General features: G+C 40.8%; 1 protein-coding gene across 3 annotated transcripts in view; it reads right to left on the reverse strand.

Annotated features, from left to right (window-relative positions):
* lpgat1 (lysophosphatidylglycerol acyltransferase 1) overlaps positions 1-24394 on the reverse strand; it is a 63836-nt gene that overhangs the window by 16271 nt on the left and 23171 nt on the right. For all 3 annotated transcript variants that reach the window (XR_005693980.1, XM_040017074.1, XM_040017075.1), the window contains exons 3-6: positions 22588-22706; positions 20537-20632; positions 11755-12034; positions 4264-4390 (exon numbers count right to left, since the gene is read on the reverse strand). Coding sequence is in view for 2 of the 3 variants with exons in the window: in XM_040017074.1 (XP_039873008.1) it covers positions 4264-4390; positions 11755-12034; positions 20537-20632; positions 22588-22706 (622 nt within the window). In the remaining variant the exon portion in view is untranslated. The remainder of the gene's footprint in view (positions 1-4263; positions 4391-11754; positions 12035-20536; positions 20633-22587; positions 22707-24394) is intronic.

Raw genomic sequence — 24394 nt, forward strand, 5'->3', positions numbered from 1 at the left:
AATAAAAACTGCCTGAAAAACGGCAATCTTTCACGGCATTCCTTATTCTGGATTATTTGTAGCCATGACAGTGATTAAGTGCTACTCTCACAATAAAAATTCCCCTTAACTGACCCAGCAGAAACACCGCTGTAGGGTGGCACTTGTCCACCCGCGTCTCCTATTCGCATCACCAAAGTGCATCGCATTGCTCACTCCCCTACAGCGCTCCCTTGATCAGCAAGGAGATTAATCCTCTTGTTGACTCTGCACCTGTACCAGCATGGGTCTAAGTTGTCTATGATCAGCACTGTCTGCACGGCATGGAACTGAGTGCGCACGCTTGTAACAACTGTAGTCGGGTGGCTTCTTGTCCATCCCCTGGCTGCAGAGATGCTGACAGAACAGGGGAAGCTGATTGTATCGATGGCTGATTAGAGAGTCTCGGAGGTGGGGAAGAGAATCCAGCATCCCCTCTAATTACAGAGCTGATGAATTCTTAGTCGCAGACAAAGTGGGAAGAGGGGCCTCTCTAGAGAGGGGGCGATGGGCCAGGGTTCATAAATCAACCTCTATCACACCGAGGTGTAGACACACACCTGAGCTGTTTGAGGAAGTTGTTCAAGGCAACATTTAGGCTCACTGTGACTTCTACCTGATGACTACTGCTTTGATGCCTGGATACATCTTTTCTGATCTACCCTAGGGGATTATATTCATCTTGAACACAGTCTACAGAAAATCTAATCCTGGCCCACCTTCACTTTATCCTCAAGTGGATAGAAAAGCAATAGAGAGGAGAATCTGAAGGGCAAAGAGAGCAGGACAACGTGGAGTGACACCTGCATTTGCTTTTCATACGAAGAGGAATATTCTTAAGATGGCAGCCATATACTGTAGCTTATTTCTACATTTTGTTTTTCCAGATGTATTTTTTAAACACCTGGACATCTGATCCTGATTTTCTCAATATTTCACATATACTAAAGCCTATCATAGACAGGTACTGGCACATGTTTACTCCAAAGGGGGCAGTCGTTAAAGAGCAAACATAAAGTCTGATCTGTTTTTTGTTTGTTTTTATGCTGCTACATAAGGTTCAGCCAGAAGCCAAATCAGACAGGTATGAAGGGTGAAAACTGAAGGCATCTTAATTCTTTAATGTCAGAATTTTACAGCAGTGGCTGAACCTGCCTCGCAAGGGAAAACTACTTCCGCTAATCCCAAGAATATTTAAAATTCATGAGACACATCCACAGTAGTATTAAACCCAATGTCCACACTAGTGGGGGTTTTAGGAACCCTAAAACTGAGACTTTTTAAAAAATGCTGCTGACCCAGTTTCAGCTATAATTTGAATTATAATTTAGTCTCAAAAGGGCAGAACTGGGGACTTTTGGAAACTATGAAGCACACACCCACATTCATTTCCTGATTAGATCTTATCAGTCACACAAATTAAGCCAAAACATTATTATATCAAGGCTCACATACCATCTGTGAATTCATCCCACTTGTGTGTGCTGCTTTCCCATAATGATCCCATAATGCTGCTGATACTGCACTAATGTGTCACCATATTTGCTTTGCAATGATTCCCAACGTTAACAGGTTTTCTGCCAACATGACTGCCTTTGCATATAGGCTCCACTTAATTGGTGGTCCAAGCAAAGTAATCACTAGTCTTGTACTCATTGCTCTTCTTCCTGTTTTGTCTAAGCAACCAACCTCCTGCTTCCTGTTTACATTGGCAGAGCATGTCCAGTGAATACTAATGCTCAGTGTCCTATGTCTACAGGTGTGTATTAGGATGGCCAGACTATTCCTGACACTTTGCTAAAATATTATCTCACTAATATTACAATATTAACATTTGCTAAAGGCATCACTATTAGCATACTGTGAGGTAAAAACGGAAAGGCAAAGTTGGGTTGGTGCAGCTGCAGCTGCTTTGTTGCTGCTGAAGAAAAGAGTAAATCCAAGTTTATAGTCACCACATTGGTGGTTGCGTGTGCCACCTGTGATTTCGCCACAGCCCTGTAACCATTTATCCTGTCGCTTGAGGTGCAGCAGACTCCCTGCAGTCTTCTCCTGATTGATGAGTGCCACCTCTCAGAAAAAACGCTTACGCATCAGCAGCGGCACAGAAACAGATAAAGTCTAAACAGAAACCAAAGAGACTGCTTTTGTCTCTCTCACATCTTTTTCCAGAACCTCTCACCTTTTCTGCAGTATTCCCCCCTCCCTGTAATTTGACAATCTCTGAGCTTCTGTACTAAAATGACATTTAAGTGGCAATAAAGACCAACTCAATCGCACACTCGTGCCTCCAACTAAGACATGTTTTCCCAATTTACAACCAGAACGACGTAGTACTTCACCCAGCTCACAATTCATCACATTTCACAGGTTATTGCACATTAAATGACAAATTTAACCTCGAGCACAATTTGGGCGAAGATCCATCAGGTGGTAATTGTGTGCAAGTTTCATTTGTGCATTGTGGACAGGTTGACTCCTTGATGTGGTTTAAGCTGAGCAACCTTTCATCAGGACGAGCTCAAAATTGAAATGTGAACAACCAGTCGAAAAGACGCACAAGTGGTATGTGTACCAGTAGCTGTGATGTCACTTTTGGTGCATACTGCACTTCTTTAAAGTGAGAACAGTGAGCATAATTCGGTGTAAAAAGACACCAAAGAGTTGATTTCCTATCTTTAGTAGGAAAAGAAATCAGCACAAGCCATCTGCCAATCCAAACCGAGTTGAACATACATATGCAGTTTAAGTTCATTATTATCTGTACGATAGCTGGACCCTCCCTCAAAAAAGGGAAAAAAGAGAAAGAAATAAACCTCTCAAAACACTTGCTTGACATGAATTTATGTGGGAGTCGGGACTAAAATAAGAGCACCAGCTACAACACTCAAAGAATGATGAGAAGTAAAGAACGAAGGGTCAAGAATGTGACAGTAAAGAGCAAAACATGCTCAGCTGCCAATGCTACATCAAAGCTATACAAGCACCTGCAAAGACCATGCTAGCAACGAGGCCTCAGGTTCAGAGTGATGATAAAGGGCAGCATCTGACCCAAACCAGACAGGCAGGCTGACTTCCATCAGGCAGCAAATGCAAACATGAACAGGTGTACATTAGCACCTGTACTTGTTTCTACAGTGGAAACACTGACAACAGTTTTCTTTACTAAATTGGGGATTTGCATGATGTGTGTGCATATAAAAAGTTAATTTACACGATTGCAACTGTTAATTCTGAAGGTGCTAATACAGAATAATACAAAAGTAATACAAAGGTGGTGCAACAAACTACTTTCTACAGGGAGTAAATACGTAATACTCTTTACCCAAAGTGAAGAGTAAAGAGTATTACAAAATACACAACTTACAATACACACAAAAAAAACAATGTGAAATTCAGTGCTCTCAAATTTACAATCACAAGTGGATGGATAACAGCTGAACAGGTACAACTGGATCTGAATGCTAACATTCTTCTGGCTGTTAGTTTTAAGGTTTTATTTTTTAAAGTTTCCTAACCCTTTCACACTTTAAAAACAAAACAACACAAAAAAACTCAAACAGAAATGTGAACAGCAGCCTGATGAGATAAATCAGCAAATTTAATAGCTTTAGGGAAATAAATAAAAATCCCTGAACATCTTAAGATAGACATTAAATGTCTGATACCAGTGCGTTTATAGCTTAAGTGACTTGATTTCAAGCCTATTTTTATTTTGTTAAAAAAGAAAAAACAACAACTTTTGTTTGCTGGGAAGACATAAGGAGGCGGCCTATGTGAACTGAATGACAGAACTGACCTTAAATAATGACCTGAAAACACAACAAGCACAGTAACACTGTGGCTGATCAACTCTCTCTGCCGACACAGACGTAACTTTGTATTTATTTTAGTGTTAATATGCGTATTAGGATTTTTATAACTGCACTGGCAGAAGGGAGACTGACAAAATAGTGTAACAACTGTGCGGTGTGCATATGACAACAGCACTTCAATTACGTAACAACTAACATGTTCAAGATTCAGCAACATGGGCCTCTCCCTACATTGCGCTGTCTGATTTTGTGATGTAATGTGATTTTCATGCGACAAAGTCTTTGCTGCACGCGTGCTGCAAAGTACATTTGCATTGTGGTTCTGTTTTCCCTCCTGTGAATGTGACAGATTAGTTTACTGTTCCCTGTATCTCATGTGAAAATGCTAAAGGTAAATGGAGAGTTTAACGATCCAACATTTAATTCTTACCTGTAATGTACATGTGTGACTGTAGGAGGCCTGTAGCCAAAGATCCAGGTCTGGATGTCCATCGGTCTTGCTTTGGGGTACGCTATGGTCACGTCTATAACCCACTGCAAGCCTTTACGTTTATTAGCTGCCAGGGAAGAAACACAAACGCAGAAAGTGAGAAGAACTGGATAAAATCAGTCATCCAAAAACGTTCACTGACACTTCAATAGCTGAGATCATCCTGATTTTTCCGCTTTAAGACCGTATCTGTAATCAGAAGGTTTCCTAAATAAAATACCAAAGCATGCAAATTAGGGCTGGTTACCTGCCAAAATGACTGGTGGAGTACCAGCTGAAGTCCCTGTTTGACAGAACTTGGCTGGCAGCTATGTTTGTGAGTCATAGCAAAGGAAACATTTTCACCTCTACAGCTAATCTTTCATAACATGTTTTTCTATCAGCGAACTCTTACTGTTGTTGTTACTTTTAGTTCTAATGGAAAAGGCAAGAGGAAAAAAAATAGACGGGAAAGCGGGGGACGACAGATGGGGGAGGGAATGCCAGACATGCGATTAAATTTGGGAGTCAGCTGCAGGGTGCATGTGGGTGAGTATTTAGTTGCATTAAGCAGGGTCAAGTCTGTGCTCACCTGCTCATAATCACAAAGACAATAAAATAAATTAAGTGATGTGTGTAAGGCCAATTTATCGAACCTACACTCAACTTCCTGCTTCTTGTTATTACAGGTTTGGATATGACTCAAACATTACAGCGATGTGAAGCCTTCCAACCTGTGTTCCTTCTAGGAAAAAAAAAAAAAAAAAAAAAAAAAGAGAGAGAGCAAAACACAAGCCAGTCTCAACATGTCCTCAACCTGCTTCTTCCATCACTACACAACGAAGAAGTTGAAAACAACAACTGACACTGGGAATCAAATTAAGTTAACAGGACTGCAAAACATAAGATGATGGTGTGAAAAAGTGCTTTCCCTTAAGCTAATACTCGGAACAGGCTTGTCAAATGTAAAACAGAGGAGACCAGCAGTCTGAGCTGTAAAGCAAAGCTGACGTGGAGCAGTGCAGCATATTTGACTGCTAAGGTCGCAGTCCTGCCTGCTGTTACTGTGCAGCAAGCACTTCCCCCTCAGAACACACTGGCGTCTTTATGGGAAGTAAATATGCCGTGTCACAAAGTGGAGCTAAATTTTACAGATGACTGACTACAGCAGTTAGAAAAAAGGGAAATAATGCAAACTAGTTATAAATGATGGGAACAAAATGCAGAGAAAAGCAGGGAAAGGGAGTTAAAAAGTGCAGCAGAGACGTTATCAAGTGGAGTACAGACAGTTACACTTCACGTGTTGCTCTTGTTTAGGTGACCTGTCAGGTCAGTATAAATCAATAAGGTTATGTTGACAGGAACAGGTTATGTTGACCCGTTACTCTAGATATGTTGGCAAACTCTACAAACTAAATTGCCAAAAGGTAGGCATTTAAAATTTAAACATCTATGTTTAATTTTCCTTGTGAACTGCAAAAAGTTTAATTATCACACAGCAAAAGTTTGGCTGCCCCCAGAGACAATCAAGCCAGTGTTTCTCCTAGGGTGTACTCCTGTTTGACTGCAGAATACTACCAGAAAGATTGTACCATTTTACAACGCTACGCCATCGGCACAAATCAGCGTCACGGAAGAGGCATTCCCACCTCGAAACAAGACTGAAGTGGAAAAATATATATTTTTTGCAGTGACTATGAGGAAACAAATATTCAGGAAAGAAGAATTTTATGAAGAGAATAGCCCTCCTCAACTGTTAAATATAGGGGTGCATTAGTTTGGGCTTGTGTTGCAGGCAAAGGCTCGGGAAGCATTTCACTGCTAAAAGGAAAAAAATGGATTTAATAAAATACCAGCAAAAATCTGACATGATGAAAAAACAAAACAAAAACATCACAGTGTCCAAAAGTTTAACTGCTCCTGTTGTTCGGGTGTGAGAAGTATGAATGATCAGCACAAAGTGGTAAAACACTAACAGGATTGAATGGGTTACCCAGATAAAAGGCATCCAGATATGCTTCAGTTTCAGTAACAGTCATTCAAATGATCTGTACCATGTAAACTGTAAAAGGAAATAAAGGTCTTTTTATTAAAAAAAAAAAAAAAAAATTATATATATATATATATATATATATATATATATATATATAAATAAATAATAATAAATGCAATTTTACAATGGTATTTCTACTGCCACTGAGGCTTGGCAGAGTAAAGACCATTATAAACACTGCAGAGCTGAAGAAGTAACCTGTGCGAAAGTTGATGTTTGAGTTTGTTTTGGCATTTTGAATGTTGAGCTTTTAATTTTCTGCATTCTGGTGAACTTTATTATTAATAATAATAATAATAATAATAATAATGATAATAAATTTTCTTTTAAAGCGCCTTTTAAAGCACTCAAGGACACTGTACACAGCAGAATAATAAAAGCAACATAAAAGAAAGCCGTTTACACGATCATAAAAGCATAAGACATAAAACAAATGCTCCCCATGGTGGCAAGATGGGGAGAGGGGACAGAGAGAGAAAGAGAAGAAGATCTGAGACACCGAGATGGGATGGAGGTATGGAGGGGAGAGATGATGAATAGTCTTAAATGTGAACAACAGTATTTTGAAATTGATGTGATATTTGACCAGGAGCCAATGAAGCTGCTGCAGGACAGGGGTGATGTGATGGATAGAAGGGGCCCTGGTGATAATACGAGCAGCAGAGTTCTGGACGCGTTGGAGCTTGTGGATGGATTTTTGAGTAAGACCAAAAAGAAGAGAGTTGCAGTAGTCGATCCGGGAAGTAACAAGGCTGTGAACAGGCAGTGGCATGTGGGGTGAGAAAAGGACGAAGATGATGCACCGAATTATGGTGTAAAGTCACTATTAATGTAAAGTGAGATGTGATGAAGCAAGGCTTGGGTACTGCTTTCTAATATTTATTGAAACAACTGTCTAATTATATACATGTCATCCACACGGAGTCGAGACACATTCTGTTGTGTTTGTTAAGTAACCTTTTTTTAAATGTGAAGGTGTCACCTATTCATGTTGGTAATTAATTTAATTTATCAACCCCTAATCTGCAGACATCAGTGACCTGCAGGGAACCTGTAAACTGTGGAGGATATATATGCGGGCCCATCAGTGGGGGTTACTGGATTTCTTCTGGGCAGCTGGGACAATATAACTGATTACAAAGGTTGTCTACGCTTCTATGAATCTAGATAAGAGACGAGTGCGTAGAAAAGCTTGACCTTTAAGAGTACACACCTCTGTTTCTATAGTTTCAACACCAGACAGAAGACAGAAAGAAGCAGCTGAGGAGCAAGCCGACTGATTCATACCAATATTAGTGACTTGACAGGCATCCTTGGTATTAATGGAAATAGCTAACGTCAGTTATCCCTGTGTGGGTAACTGGATCCCATCTCTATCAGTCTCCCGTGAATGGCTGGTCAAAGAATGGGGCCCTGAGCCAAAGTATTGTTGGCACCCTATATGCTGTAGCACACAATAGTGTAACAGCACCGGCCACGGTAATTTAAAATGACAACAGATAGGCCCCATCCTTTGGTAAACAATTTGAGGAAGGAAACACTGTCTCTCTTTGAGGCCACTCCTCAGGCCAAATTGCAGCACTTTAAGCCTACAACTGTCTGTCTATCCTACTGACTGAAAAGTGGATTTAACCACTTTTGGTGTTATCGAACATGTTGACTTTTGGGTAATTAGGAGCTCCCTAATGACCCGCCCTAAATGACTCACAATGGCGAACTTTGTTTCCTGGCAACTGTAAATACAGTTTTATGACACACACCTTACTGGTCTAAGGGACAGCCCTTTCCACAGAGCTGTGCTAATCTTTGTGTTTGCACCGAGTGGCATTTTCAGCCCGGGTGACATTGCATGGCTGCATCAAATCCCATTTTCTCCAAGTGGCCCGGTTGTTTCCGAGTGCGTCAGCGAGCTCTGGGTACCTCTGCAGAGCATCAGTGAGGGTCAGAGGGAGACAGAACTGTGTCTTTCATCAGACAGCCACACACACATACACAAATGAAGAGCACAGGGTAGTGAGGGACACAACGCTCCTTTGGGTATGTGTATTTTCTTGCCCTATGTTTTAATGCCATTAGCTAGATTTAAGTGGAAGGACAAGGCCTGCTGCAACAACCAGCTTCCCCTCCTCCTGAGCTGCTGGAACGGAGGAAAGGACATAACATGAACGAGGATATGAACTGGATGTACAGCAAGGTCAAATGATATTGCACGATTACACATAAATAAGAGATTGGAGATTATAAACACAAAAACCTCTGCACACACCTACGTTTGTTAACACAGTAAATATTTTGAACTTAATCAGACCGGTGCATTTAAAAAAAAAATGCACATTTAGCACCGTCAGTATGTAAATAAAGCTGCTGTACTCATTTAAATTTTACAGTGGCCAATCAAGAGATACCTCATCTTCAGTCTGAGTGTCTGTCCTGCAGAGGAGTAATCAGACAGCATCTTGCTGTTAGTGCTGAGGCTGTAGGACACAGAGCTGCGCTAGCAAACTTGAGGAAGGCTAAAGTCTGTGCCACATTCTCAATAATGCTGGCTCAAAGTCCCTCCAATTTGCTATTAACACCAAACCCCCGTAAATGGATTCTGAACGAAAGCCAAGAAGAGTCCGCTGGGTCGACACTGAGTGTGCAGCGTATACAGGCATTGGGGGGGGGGACTCGTTGAAGCTTTACATTTATCGCTGTTTTAATGCCTTCTTTTTGCTGAGGACTGCTCCAAGCAGCAGATTTACTCAGTTATCTGGATAAATTTGCTGAGTAAAAAACAAAACATGTATTCCAATATTAGTCCACAGAGCAGATTTAAGTGGGTCCTCCTGAAATAGGGCCCAAATTGAGAAAGGATTGGTAAGACTAGATTTCATGAATTATAAATATAATAATAATAAATACATACATACATACATACATACATACATAAATTTTTTAATTTATCCTCATATTTCTTGGTCATGTGTTAAGGAAACGTTGGGAGAATATGTATTTAATTATAAGAGTTTATTATGGGTACATGTTAGAGGATTGATGCCCGAGGGCAGTATGAGGTTGCGTCTTGGACTTATTGAGGTGGAATTGGTAGTAAAAACATTACAGGAGAGAGACAAGACCCTCAACAAATCAAAAAAGGAAATCTATGGGAGAAGTCAGCAGTAGCAAAGATGACACCTGTCACACCCCTCACCCCAAAGAGCCCATCAACAACCGAACAGGAAATGTGAGCACATCGTGTAGTTGCATTGATGCAAGTCCACACTAGAGTTTTACAACAATTTCTGCATGTAGTTGCAGGCACGTTTCCCTCCCTGTTATTGTAATGATGATCCACTGTTTCATGGTTATACTTGAGCAATAGCACAGCCTCCACTGGAAGCTGGTGGGAGGAGCCTAATTGATACATTCTGTATCAATTCATTTATGGGTTGTTTTTTAAGCAAAATTGCTGTATAGAAAAACTGACAAGATTTTACCTGCACATATGGAAAAATTGGAACCTCCTAGATTTGTACAATGGGTGGACACTGTAGTGGTGGTATCTGTAATGATCAAACTAATATCTTAACTGTAATATGAAAGATATTTCTTCTAGAAAAGTTAGACAAATTCATTTCCTGCACTCCAAAAATGTCACACAGTCACACTGTGATGTGCATATATCCATAGGGACAAAAAGGTAGGTGAGTGACACATTAAAGGAAAACTTAAAGGCCACTAAAAGTAATCGGATTAAACTTATCATGGAAGCCACAGCAGGAAGGAGCCACTGGAGGGGGGGGACAGGATTCAACAGCATGACGGTTTCACTCCCTTCTCAACTAAAGATTATTTCTCAACATAAAAGTTAATAACATTTCAACAGTAAAGATGACCAGAGGCGTAGTTTATGGTGGAGCTGCAGTGTGTCCATACAGAAACAATGGACCCAGATCATGTTTTTCTACAATATACGATGCTTGTTAAATGTAGTTCAAAAATTTGCAAGTAAAAGACAACAAGAGTTAAATATTAAACCCATCTAACTTCCCTGCTTATCCAATTTTGAAGGTTCAAAAAGCTTAAATATGAAGAAAAGTGATTTTTTTCAGCTGCTCCCATCCACAAAGCAAAAACACAAACTGTATATGCACACAAACTACTTGTTTAGTTTGCTGTGACCCTTAAATCTGCAGCAGCCCACAGCAGCCATCCCATGTTCACGTCATGATACCCACAGCCAGCATAGGTTAAAAACTGCACAGCACTTACTCTGCTACATTTATTTTACAGATTTAGTTACCAATTAGAAATACACATTTATAGTATTCACATCAAAGTAATAATAAATTACTGTGGCTGTAATTGTGGTCACCACAGCAGGTGGATAAGCATATTTATCATATTTTTAAAACTTAAAAAAAACAAAAAACAAAAAACAAAAAAAACATCAGACACAAAGCTCCCAGCCATTTGTCTCTCCTGCTGGTATCAATTTAGGAACTTTCACATGTCAGGTAAAAGTTCAACTCTTTATATAGGGTCACTCCATCTGAATTTAACCAAGCCTTCTGCTCAACCGTCTCTGATATGCATAAAAAATTCATTATGCAAAGTCTGAACAATGCTGTGAAATTGTAGCTTCATATATGAATCCTTTATTTTTTTTTTTTTACTGTTATTGTGTTTTGTTAAACTGTCTTTTGATCCACTTTCAAATATTGCATCTGATTTTTGAGATAGATGTTCCACAAATTGCCTGATTTGAGATGGAATGACCATATATGCTATAATACTCCAGGTCAGCTTACCCAGCAGTATGTAAAACAATCAACATTAGCTTATTGTGGCCCATAGGAGCCACTGGGAAAACAGAATAAAGTTACGCTTGACAAATAAAATTTGTTACAAATTTTAACAAAGTTAAAAATAAATAAATAAATTTTCACCCTCAAAGCTTGTTAATTGCTGCATTATCATCCTCTTCATTGGCTGTATTTAGGGCTGGTCTCTAGACAGAAAAATTACTCCCCTGCAAATCACGGCTGGAGTTTTCAGGGACACTGATGCAGTTTCTGGCACCTCTGTGCGTGTCAGTCCTTTCCTTCACTGGTGGTCTTTACCACCAGTCGTCTACAGTTTAAAGGACAGAGACGTGCAGAGGTAATGATCTAATGTTTCATATTTGAGGCATGATTTATCCCAGCTTTTTTACCAAAAAAAAAAAAAAAAAAAAAAAAAGGAAGAAACAACTTTATCCAGACTCTGCTTTTTAAACCCCAGAAAACTCCCTGAGATAAAATCCTGCACTTTCAAAGAACACCTTCAGCCTTGGCACCAAGTCCAAACTAACAGTTTCTATATCAGTTTGTCTCACTTTAAACCAAAGGCTTTTCCCATGTGTGTGTTTTAGTTACCTGTCGTGTTCAGCATGCTGGTGTCGCCGCCCACACTGCCGTTCTCCTGCTGGGCTCCCAGAGTTTTCAGTATGACGTGGCTGGCCCCGAGACGAGGCAACGTGACGTGGGTCAGATGGGGGAGCGAGTGCTTCTTGGCGAACAACTGGCTCGTTTCCCGCCTCTTGCGAAGAAAGCCACCCTCAGGAAACAGCACTATCCACTTCCTGTCACGGCTGTGGTAGTATTTATCTAGGTGCTCTTTCAGGTAAACCAGCTGTTTGTCTCGGTGAGCTTTACCCTGAAGAAACACAGAAAATAAGCATTTATTTTCAAAAGAGGTTTCAGGTCTATTTTTTAACCTAAAAATTCAACTTAAAATGGGCTGACCGCATTTAAAATAAGCACAGTTATCTTCACTAGTTGCCCCAAGGATACAAAAAAATTTGGGGCTACACCCTAAGTTCATTAACTTGATAAGATAGAAAGCATTTTCAACAGAGCAGAACCGACTAAGCAAATGAATTCAAACACACACAAATCACAAGTTAGGTGCAGTAACTCCCCGAGCCGCATTAACGGCACCACCGAAATGGATGCAAACATGATGGCCTTGACAACATTAAGAGCATTAGCAGGAACAGGATGAGGAGGACCGGGATTGATTTTTATGTTAGGCCTGGTCAAAGTTCATTTTAAATGCATTAGGACAGCAAGCTGCTCTCTGTGAGCACATGTGTTTATTTAAGCAGCTGTGCCTACTACAACTGCTGCATCACAACAGCTACAGCCGAGTATTCGGCCAAGAAGGTCATTTCAAGATTTATTCTTAGCGGCAGCTACAAATGCTGATTTGCAGAGGTAGAAAGGCATTAGGAGACTCCACACATCACAAGCTCAAAAATGACCTTGATACCGTTGATGTAGTTTAACAGCAGCTACAAGAGCCACATGAAAATGAAGAGTATAGTCCACGATGTTGCTTTTAGAGTTACGGTGCAGTGGGCAAAGGGAATGATCTGCAAGCATACAGCAGCTTTCTCACAAAGCACTTACTCAGGTTTTTCCAATTTAAAGAGAAACAAGTGCAAGGTGCCGGTCTATTACTGGAACCAATCTTTGGTTAAATCTTGCCCAAGAACACTTTGGGATCAAACCTCTAACCCAGGGGTCCCCAACCCCTGGGCCTCGGACCGGTACCGGTCCGTGAGTTGTTTGGTACCAGGCCGCGAGAGTTGAGGCTCAGGTGTGAAATGTATGGTTTTCAGGGTTATTTTGTTATCGTTAACTTGGTTTTCCTGGGTCTTTTCACGTGCCTTATGAATAAATCTTATTTTTTCGGTACCGGTACTAGTTTTATTTTGTTGTATATATCCGCGACACCTTAAAGGCCGGTCCGTGAAAATATTGTCGGGCGTAAACCGGTCCGTGGCACAAAAAAGGTTGGGGACCGCTGCTCTAACCCATTGACAAGTGGACAATGTGCTCAAAATAAAAGTTTTCAAAATATGGACCTGGACCTATATGGTCTAAATATGGACCTATTTTCGACCTGGATGGGTAAATACTGCAGCTAAAAGGTGAAGAACAAGAAATTGTTCATTGTACATTTTGTGACTTGACAGTGTAGGACCAGAAAGGTTCTGGTAGTATCAATGTGTCACATTATTGTTGTGCCATAACACTACAGTTGGCCATGTTCCAATGTCAGGTAAACCATTCCTAGAGTTAAAAAGGGGCTGCTACTGACAGTCAGGGTTTCTGTGGAGAAGCGAGGATTTCCCCAGTAAGGCAGGGTTAGGAGAGTTCATGTCTTGGTGCCATAATTTATGCCATTCTGGCAGCAGTAAATAAATAAGTCTGTCAGTTGCTGTGCTATCTGGCATTTTTGCTTCAAGTTAAACTTGAAGATGTTCAGAGAAAGGCTGATGGGCTATTAAAAAAAAAAAACTTAACTTCAAGATACAGAAAATATTTTTTGCTTCTATGGATAATTACCCCCTTCATAACTCTATAGGGGATTTATTTATTTTAATAATGCCAGAATTAGGGATACGACCATTTGGCACAAGTGTCCCAACTTCGATAGCATGAATTGCTGTTTGCTAGTTACTGAACTTGACCATCAAGTTTGTGCTGTTGGCTTCTACTGGAGCTTTTAATTTTAATCTTTTTGATTTCTTTAGCCTTTAGGACAGGACAGACTGTATGCACATGCACAGCATATCAAATCACACCCAAGCTGCTGAAGCCTTTTGGCATTTTGATTTAATTTACTGACTAATAAAATGGCTTGCTGTGAGATACGGACTGCAGCCTGCCTAAATGTTTGTGCTTCAGTTCTGATGAATAAAGTTCTAGGATCTTGGTCATGTATGCACTAGGGGTGCAACGATACACAAAATTCACGGTTCGGTTCGATACTTTGGTGTCACGGTTCGATATTTTTTCGATACAAAATAAAATGTTCATGCCTTTTTAATTTGTCATTTATTAAAATTATAAATATATATTTTAACTCAAAAGTACAGTTTTTACATTTAACCCTAACCCTTTTGCGTGTCTTTTATTTTGACAGCGAATGCGCAGCTGCGGACCACTTATGTGCAGCCCTGGTTATATAGCTCGTCATATTGCAGCCACAGAAATTATTTTGTCCATGAAACAATAAAGCTGCACTTTCTTTTTGCCTTATAGTCTGATTTGTCATAACTTTTCCGTTTTGCGGTAAGCTTTTCTTTGGCTGTCACTTCTTCACCCTGACCTGTCTTATTTGGCTCAGCAGAACTGAAATATATATCCTGCTGCTTTTACACACGGACTCACATAAGCTCAGCGATTCTCTGCGCGATCAACCTCTCACATGTTTAAGCTTGCTGCGGGAGATTTCACTTGTCATGTTTGCATAGTAAGCTAACGATTAATAAGACTATGTCAGAGGAATTGGTGCACAAATTATCATCACTCACAGATCAGTGCTGTCGCTCTCTATACACAGTTCACGCGATTGCAAAGTGAAAGCAAAAAAACAAGCGCAAATTCAAACGCGATTTCAATATGTCACATATTGACAGTGGCTCACCGACGCCAATGACATAATTACCCAGCTACATTTCCGAAAGAATGCAAAAGCATTGACATATATTTTTCCTTCCTACAATAGCCCGGCGGGCAGGGCAGAGATAGATTTTGGTAGCCCGACTGGAAAAATCGCTAGCTCCAGGACGTCGGGCTAGCGATATTGCGAGCCCTGTATCTGATTGAGGAATCACTCATCTTTGGAAAAGAGAATTTATTACAGAGAAATGGCTCTTTCCAAAATAAAAGCTATACTATACGCTTCTTCTGGGCTATATTCTCAGCAGCATATTAAACATATCAGGTCCCCATAAGGAGAATCATGTGCTAACGGCTGTCTAAATGACTCGGGTAAAGTTTGTAGTATGCATGCTTGTTGTTTTTGTCTTTGCACTAGGATGATGTCGGCGTAAATGTGCAGTCATATTCGTTGTGTTCCCACTAGTGCTTTCAGGTTAATCTCGTTAAAATGACCTTAACGCCACAACACGGCAAATCTCCGTTAACGAGCTACCCCTGATAGCCCCGTGCATGGGGCTGGACGGCCAACACGTTAACGAGCTAACTGCGCTAACACACTAGCTCCCACCCATGTAATTGAGCATTGCGTGGCACATCCAACATACTGTTTTACTTTAGTCCATGACGCGCTTACCTTCAGGGTCATACGTCACATGAAAACCAAAATAATTCCAAACGCCAGATCTGAATGAGGGTGGGGGAGGTTCAATTTACCATGTTGCAAGGAGAGCTTAACTTCTGTCTCGCTAGCTTGCCCTGCGCTCTTCCTTCTGACTATGCTGTCTGTGTGGAGCGCTCAGTGGATCTGCGCTCGACAGTGCAGCCTAGGCGGAGTAGTCGAACGCAGATTCACTGAGCGCTCCACACAGACAGCATCGTCAGAAGGAAAGTTGATAAAATAAATTACAAATGTTGTATTGTTCGATACATATGCGTACCGAACCGAAAGCACTGTATCGAACGGTTCAATATCGATACGAGTATCGTTGCACCCCTAATATATACACACACACACACACACACACACACACACATATACATACAGTGGGGCAAAAAAGTATTTAGTCAGCCACCGATTGTGCAAGTTCCCCCACTTAAAATGATGACAGAGGTCAGTAATTTGCACCAGAGGTACACTTCAACTGTGAGAGACAGAATGTGAAAAAAAAAAAAATCCATGAATTCACATGGTAGGATTTGTAAAGAATTTATTCATAAATCAGGGTGGAAAATAAGTATTTGGTCACCTCAAACATGGAAAATCTCTGGCTCTCACAGACCTGTAACGTCTTCTGTAAGAAGTTTTTCTGTCCCCCACTCGTTACCTGTATGAATGGCACCTGTTTGAACTCATCATCTGTATAAAAGACACATGTCCACAGCCTCAAACAGTCAGACTCCAAACTCCGCCATGGCCAAGACCAAAGAGCTTTCGAAGGACACCAGGAAAAGTATTGTAGACCTGCACCAGACTGGGAAGAGTGAATCTACAATAGGCAAGCAGCTTGGTGTGAAAAAATCAACTGTGGGAGCAATCATCAGAAAATGGAAGACATACAAGACCACTGATAATCTCCCTACGATCTGGGGCTCCACGCAAGATCTCATCCCATGGGGTCAAAATGATCATGAGAACGGTGAGCAAAGATCCCAGAACCACACGGGGGGACCTGGTGAATGACCTGCAGAGAGCTGGGACCAAAGTAACAAAGGTCACCATCAGTAACACACTACAACGGCAGGGAATCAAATCCCGCAGTGCCAGACGTGTTCCGCTGCTGAAGCCAGTGCATGTCCAGGCCCGTCTGAAGTTTGCCAGAGAGCACATGGATGATACAGCAGAGGATTGGGAGAATGTCATGTGGTCAGATGAAACCAAAGTAGAACTTTTTGGTATAAACTCAACTCGTCGTGTTTGGAGGAAGAAGAATACTGAGCTGCATCCCAAGAACACCATACCTACTGTGAAGCATGGGGGTGGAAACATCATGCTATGGGGCTGTTTTTCTGCCAAGGGGACAGGACGACTGATCCGTGTTAAGGACAGAATGAATGGGGCCATGTATCGTGAGATTTTGAGCCAAAACCTCCTTCCATCAGTGAGAACTTTGAAGATGAAACGAGGCTGGGTCTTCCAACATGACAATGATCCAAAACACACCGCCCGGGCAACAAAGGAGTGGCTCCGTAAGAAGCATTTGAAAGTCCTGGAGTGGCCTAGCCAGTCTCCAGACCTCAACCCCATAGAAAATCTGTGGCGGGAGTTGAAAGTCCGTGTTGCTCGGCAACAGCCCCAAAACATCACTGCTCTCGAGAAGATCTGCATGGAGGAATGGGCCAAAATACCAGCTACTGTGTGTGCAAACCTGGTAAAGACCTATAGTAAACGTTTGACCTCTGTTATTGCCAACAAAGGTTATGTTACAAAGTACTGAGTTGTATTTTTGTTATTGACCAAATACTTATTTTCCACCCTGATTTACGAATAAATTCTTTACAAATCCTACCATGTGGATTCATGGATTTTTTTTCACATTCTGTCTCTCACAGTTGAAGTGTACCTCTGGTGCAAATTACTGACCTCTGTCATCATTTTAGGTGGGGGAACTTGCACAATCGGTGGTTGACTAAATACTTTTTTGCCCCACTGTATATATACACACACACACACACACACACACACACACACACACACACACTTGAAATCTACACCTTAAAATTAAAAGCAAGAACTGTAATTTTGAGGTGTGCTTATAACTGTTATTTCCGTCAAGGTAGGGCTGGGCGATATGGCCTAAAATTCATATCGCGATATAATTTGAAGCATGTGTGGTAATGATATACATCACAATATATTCTTTTCTTCTATATAACGTATTTTCCACACTATAAGGCACACTTAAAATCCTTTCATTTTCTCAAAAATCGAGTGTGATGTGTGGTATGAATTCTGGTTGTGCTTACTGACCTCGAACCGATTTTGGTGTGCAGAAATCTGTTAAAAAAAATGTTTTAGTACAACTTTGGTAAGCCGTACTGCTTAATGGATTGTCAGAGCATTACGGCTGCCGTAGTGAGGAGCTTCGTGGAGTAATCTGGGTCCAAAACTCCGTGGGCTTCAGGTCCCAAAGTCAAACAAACACTAAGAGTTAAAAACGGTCTAAATTCTTTCATCTTTAATAAAATGATCAGCGTTGCTGCTTTATCGGGTGTAACAATTAAGTTTAACATCCAGGCATCCATGAAAACAGAATTTATTAAATTTAACGGAGTTAGAAGTTAACAGAAAGTTAGCTCGCTAGTTTCCACCTAAACATTTCATACCATGTTCTGACTGAGAGATTTTTGAAACGAATTAAAACGTACAGCTCTGCTACCACTTCCAATATAAATGAAGACAGAAGACTAAACAGCAGTGGCGTTTGCAGGGTTACTGAAGTTGGACTACCTGGTATATAATGTTGTGCTACGTGATTGCTAGCGACACAGCTATGTTAGCATAACATTAGCACAGTGAAGCTGGAGGATGAACGCCAACTTTTTTCCACTCGATAAAAGTTAACGTGGGGGGTTCTGGTGGTCAGGGACAAATGCAGCCGCATAGCAGGATGCTATAGACGGGCCAAACTTCAGTCAGGAGAACAGCTAAGATTATTCATCCACAATACAAGGTTAGTTATTAATATACTGCAACAACACGGGACAAGAACAGCTGCGAGAGAATTCAACATTAATGAATCAATGTTACGGAAGTGGAGGAAGCGCAGTTTTTGGCTTTCCCCATATTTCAAAAGTGCTTCATCTCTTTGCTATGACTGTCGGCCGCCATAATTTGCAGATGATAATGGTTTTAGCCGCCGCGATGCTTTCGACCAAGACAGGCGCAGCTTGATGACATCGTCAACATGCGCTATCACGATAGAGCGATATACTCAAAATCTCTATTGTTGGCCAAATTTATATCGTTTCTATCGTATATCGTTTATATCGCCCACCCCTACTTTAAGGAATGGTGGATTGTGTTTTGCATAACAATGTCTGAGACACGTCTGGCAGCCTGGGTGGACAGCAGATGCTCAGGGTGGCCGGGGCAGCTGCTTGCTGCACTGTGTGGATGTGTGAAAGAGTCTGAGGAAGGATGTCAAGAATGCACGCGCAGGAATGCCGGTGGGGACTGCAGAGAGAGACGAGGGCGGCAGAAATGACTGAGCCCGCTCAGACTTCCTACTACGGCCTGTCCAGCTGGCTGTTAGCAGGCTCGGGTTGCTTCACCCTCGGCACGGTGGCTGATGTGAAATTCCACGGCAATGCATTTCCATGACCTAAAAAATTTAATTCCCTCTTGTCAGGGCGTTTCTGCTCAGCTCAGAAAGTGCAACAACAGCATGATAAGCGTGAGGAGCGTGGGAGCTTTCTCATTCAACAAAACAAATGTGGATCAACACAGACAGCCCCTCAGCAGCGCTTCTGTTTAATATTAAGTCATGACCTCCGAGATTTTGTCCAGTTGGAAGCTAGTGCCGTTTAGGTTCACCGGCTTTATTTACTCAGTGAAGTTAAACGTGCTGATTTCTAACATCCAAGGCAACAAATGTTTATGTAACCCGATAAATGTTTATTACATCCTGTGTACTCTGGGACACAGGGGTACGATAGTCTGGGTGATTAATATGAATATATGGCTTCAATTTCATGACTGAATGCCTATCATCAAAAATCTGTTTTGTCTTTAGAAAAACCTTTTTAAAAGCTTATTTTTAGTCAGAAATAATGCAACTAAATAATACTGTTGCAGATCACTACATTATGTGTCATGACTAATCTACGTTCACTAGATGTACACCTCTTTTTATATTTGCGATTATTTTGTTGTCTTGCCCCTTCTTCTTTGCTGTCGCTTGCCTCTCTGTGTGTACTTAAGCTTTTGCATTTGTGTAGCCCGTCCTCTCTCATTGTTTTCAACATTGTGATATCAAGATGCTCACGTCCCATTTTTTGGTAAAACTTGGAAATTGCCACAATATAGATGTGCTGTGCTGTTGTAGTTGATATCTAATAGATGTCCCCTTGGTTTTGTGTAAGTGTATCACTGACACTAATGAGTTTAGCACAAATCAGTCTTGCCTAAAATTAACCTCTCAAACTTGCATGATATTCCAAGAATTCCCTGGCCAGTCAGAGCCCTGTAGGATGTGTGTGTAGTCCTGTCAGAGCTCTGCTTCAGCTGCCCCCACAACAAAAGAGCCCAGTCTGACCCAGAGGGGCTCAGCAGGCCTCCCACACCACTCTCTGCTGACATTTTCCCCTTCTCGGGACACCATGGCTGCAGGAAAGCCTGCTAACATATCTGCTGTCCAGCTGGAACAAGCAGATGGATAGCAGCTTCACTTGTGGACAGCGCAGAAATAACAGGCTTCTAGTAGCTGGGGTTTAATGAGATGGGTTTTGACTTCAAAGCTCTGTGGTTTGAACTCTCAGAACTTCAGGGGAAGAAAACAAGGTGTTGACAAGTGTGGAAAAATAGACTTATCCTTTGGCAAAAAAGTGTTTCTGCAAGCTTTGAGGCTAATATGCCAATTAAAAAAAATAGGCTAAGAATGTGAAGCAGACTGTGTTAATGCTGACAACCAAAGAAAAGAAAAAAAAACACATTAAAGTCAAAAGTAAAGATAAAAGTAAGACCTCCAGATTTTGGGCTACTTACCTGTCTAATGAAGAAGTCCCCATGGATCAAGGACACTAGGCCAAAGTTGGTGTATTTAAACACGTGGTCCATCAGCCACATCATTTTTCGTACCACCTGCAAGAAAGAAAAAATTCAATAATCATTTAAATAAAAAACAAAAAAAGAAATTAAATAAAAACATTTTACGTGAACAGCACAAACTGATGCTGCCCCTGTTAGTATTTCTGCCCTCGTGACCTGCACCCATGTGGCTTTGGCTTACTGTCCTTTCAGTGCTAAGAGGATAAAGTGGGCTGGGATGCGGTTGTTGAGGCGAATCATGTCATCATGTTTGTGCAGTGTAGCTCGGCTGCCCCGATCCAATGCCAGCTCTCAGCAAAAAAAAAAAAAGAAAACAACAACACTGCCCTCTGCATTGATTTTTATAGTGCTAGCCAATTAACAGGAGTCCTATAAGAACACAGGCATGACATAAATTTAACTAAACACATGTTGACTGAAGTTAGTTATCACTCCTGGAGGAATAGGTGTGCATGTGCACTGACATTACACTTCCCTGTCTGTTTACAGTGATCTGTGTGGAAAAAAAGAGAGCCAGCATCTGCACACTCCCATCACTATTGCTCTTTCTCAAGGAGATAATAAACACATTCCCCTTGGTGCTATGAAAATTCAAAGCATGAATCTATTAACACAGTACAACAGTAGTTTGAAAACACTTAATGCTGGAATTCACGGTCAAAAACAATTTTTATTGTGACGTTAGCAGCGGACTAGACAGTTAAAATTGGGGGTGTTCCTGATGACTAATTTACAAGTCAAGCAACATCAACTCATTTTCAGCATCCTCTGTTCTGATCGGTGACCAGCTGGTTAGCCTCAAGCATGTCCACTGGTCTGTTTGACACATGCGCAACACACAAACAAGTAAATAGTTGCAGGGTTAGGAGAGTTCACATCTTGGTGCCATAATTTATGCCATTCTGGCAGCAGTTGTTGACTGCGCACCTCACAGCCACACACCAAATCATGTTATCATGGAAGCTCCTCACAGCGAGTTAAAACACAAAGTTCCAAAATTAAATCGCAGGGGGATTCACAACAAAAATGACTGAACTATCAGATTAGATTTATTGTTACAATCACTCTCACCCATCTTAACAAACACATTTTAAAGATGCTAACAGAGGAAAAGTGCCTAAAAATAAAACTAACCATCCACCTTGCCACAAGCCAGCAGCCTCAACATAAGCAAAGAAGTGAAAACATTGAGGAAAAAGAAGGGTAGATATCCTGTTACCTGGTGGACTCGAAATGATGCAACTACCGGTAAGTGGCATTTGTTTTTCCTCATATAAATCTATTACACCAACTTTGGCTTGCTACGGTAAAACATGTCAGGTAAAGGTGAGCGTGGAGTAACTTACTTACTATTATTATTTCACGAAGTCACAAAGAAAGCCTTAAGCAGGCAGCATGAGTGTATAGTATGAGCTTCCTGCAGCATTCATTTTAACAATATTTTTTTAAAAATCCAACTTTAGCTGTTTTATGTGTTCATATAATGCCATTTTGATCACTTCACAGCTGGAGTTCTCTAATGCAGTAATCAAAAGGGCTGTTCAAAGTGGCCGACTCCTGTATTTGTGTTCGAATCAGACTCACAGCAATCATTTCATTGAATAAATAAATTAATAAATAGAACATGTTTTTTATTTATTCGTTTATTAAAGTGGTGTCCCACTGCACACCACTGTGTGTCCTCGCTTTCCTCAGTTACTACTACAGAGGTGAAACGTTCAAAACTGGCATGATGCACAAAGTCACAACAGCCACATTAATGTGAAATGCTTAAGGATGAATTGAGACAAGAATTATGTTTCCAAATTAACATAATTTTAGCCAAAAGGCTTTTCAGGGTGATGTTTGTTCTCACAGGAACAGCCCGCAGGTCCAAACGTCCGCACTGCTTTTTGTGTAAAGATGTTGACAGTGCATCCTTAACAGTGTTACACACTTTCCCCCAAGGGGAGGTCACAAGAAAGCAACACATCCCTGTCCTTTCTTACCGTTCCCTTGTCTTGCAGGCACATCATGAGTGTGCACACATCTCCTGTTGATTGGTGGTTGACGATGACCATGGCTTCTTCCTCGGAGATCGGCCGCACATCATCACCCCATTCTGTTACTGTGAGACCAAACAAAAAGACACATGCACTTTAATGAAAAACACGCTGTGCAAGTAATACTCTTCAAACCCTTGGAGCTTTAATGGAAACAAAGTTTGTATTTACATTAGTTTTCACTAAACCTCCTGTGTTTCTGCAGTGTAACATCTTAAAGTGATGTTACACTGCAAGATGCATTATTATGCCATGGTAGAGCTGGGCGATAGAACGATAACGATATGTATTGCGAAATAACTTTTCCTCGATAGAAAAGTTAAACTATTGCGATAGGCCTCATCTCTCTTGTCCTCTTAACAAAAACAGCCAATCCAAATTAAGTAGCGCAGAGCCGAACCAATCACAGCCGCAGCGTCACGTCATGTGACTTGTTACGTGCCGCACATGTGTATTTGTTTGGGAAGCAGCCAGCGGTAATGGAGGAAATGAGTGTGCCGACTAGAGAAAAATCAACCGAGCGTGACCGAAGGTTACCGAAGAGAAAACAGATGATGGTTCCAATGCCGGAGAGATTGTCGAACAGAAGAGCCATAGAAGTTCCGTAGTGTGAAGGTATTTCGGCTATTTCAAGTCTGACAAAAAACAGAGTAGCGCGCACTGCAAATTGTGCCGAAAGCAAGTCTGGAAATACAATAAAGCGGTGCGTGCTCAATCTCTGACTGGAAGGGCTAATTCGTCATTCGGCTTTTGTCAGACTAAAGTAACTGTTAAAACTGTTTGAAAAGCTCAGCTATACAACAAGAAGAGATTGAGAATTTCCTTTTGGTTCTCAGTTTATTTGATATTGACAAAAGTTAGTCAATTTTGTCTGATCTTCTGTAAAACAAACTAAGATTTATTTTTAGAATTAATATTTTGTTTCTAAGTGGAATTGACAATTTAGTAGTCTGTTTCGTTTGTTCTATTTTGAAACTTAAACGCTTTAGCGGCTGCTTTTGTGTAGTTTGCAATATTTGCCTTTATTTATCTGAAAAAGTCTCATGTTCCTTAAGTACATCTACCCTGTTGAACTTATTATGGGAAATAAATATTTAAATCAAAACAAGCTGCTGATTATTTCACATTTTACTTGTGAGCAACGGCACATTTAAATCTTACAAATATAGTTATTTGGCTTATATCGTGATATATATTGTTATAGTCTGAAATTTAAAAAAAAAACATATCGTGATATGAAAAAAATCTTATATTGCCCAGCTCTATACCAAGGCTTATCTGCCTCGCAAAAGGTTCTCTTTTATTTCAAGTTATTCGGACCTCCTCAGACTTTCTTACTTCTCTTCTCTCCATCAGTGGCTGTTACTTATTTGTTGTAACAAATGTTTTGTGCAAGTTATTTTTCAACACTGTGATGAACAGCTGAAAGAAGCAAAACCTGGGAAATTAAGATCAATTAAGATTAATTTGTCATTTCTGTAGGACAAACGGGGGAATAAATAAGAACAAAAAACAAACAAAATATTGAAATTGATGAAGGCCCAGTTTTTTTTTCTGCAATTCTGAAAGGAGTCTCCAACTTGTTGCAGGCAAGTAGGTGTCTTCCACTCAAACTGTGGCAACTCAGGTAATCTGCTAGCAACCAAAGCAATTGCAAGCAGAATTTCCATGGAGCACGGTATAGTTAAGCAACTATTAATACCAGTCATGAAATGCATATTTTTCTTTAACGACCAATTGTTGTCAACTGGAC

This window comes from Simochromis diagramma, unplaced genomic scaffold, assembly GCF_900408965.1.
Source record: "Simochromis diagramma unplaced genomic scaffold, fSimDia1.1 OVJJ01000802.1, whole genome shotgun sequence".
NCBI classification, from domain to species: Eukaryota; Metazoa; Chordata; class Actinopteri; order Cichliformes; family Cichlidae; genus Simochromis; species Simochromis diagramma.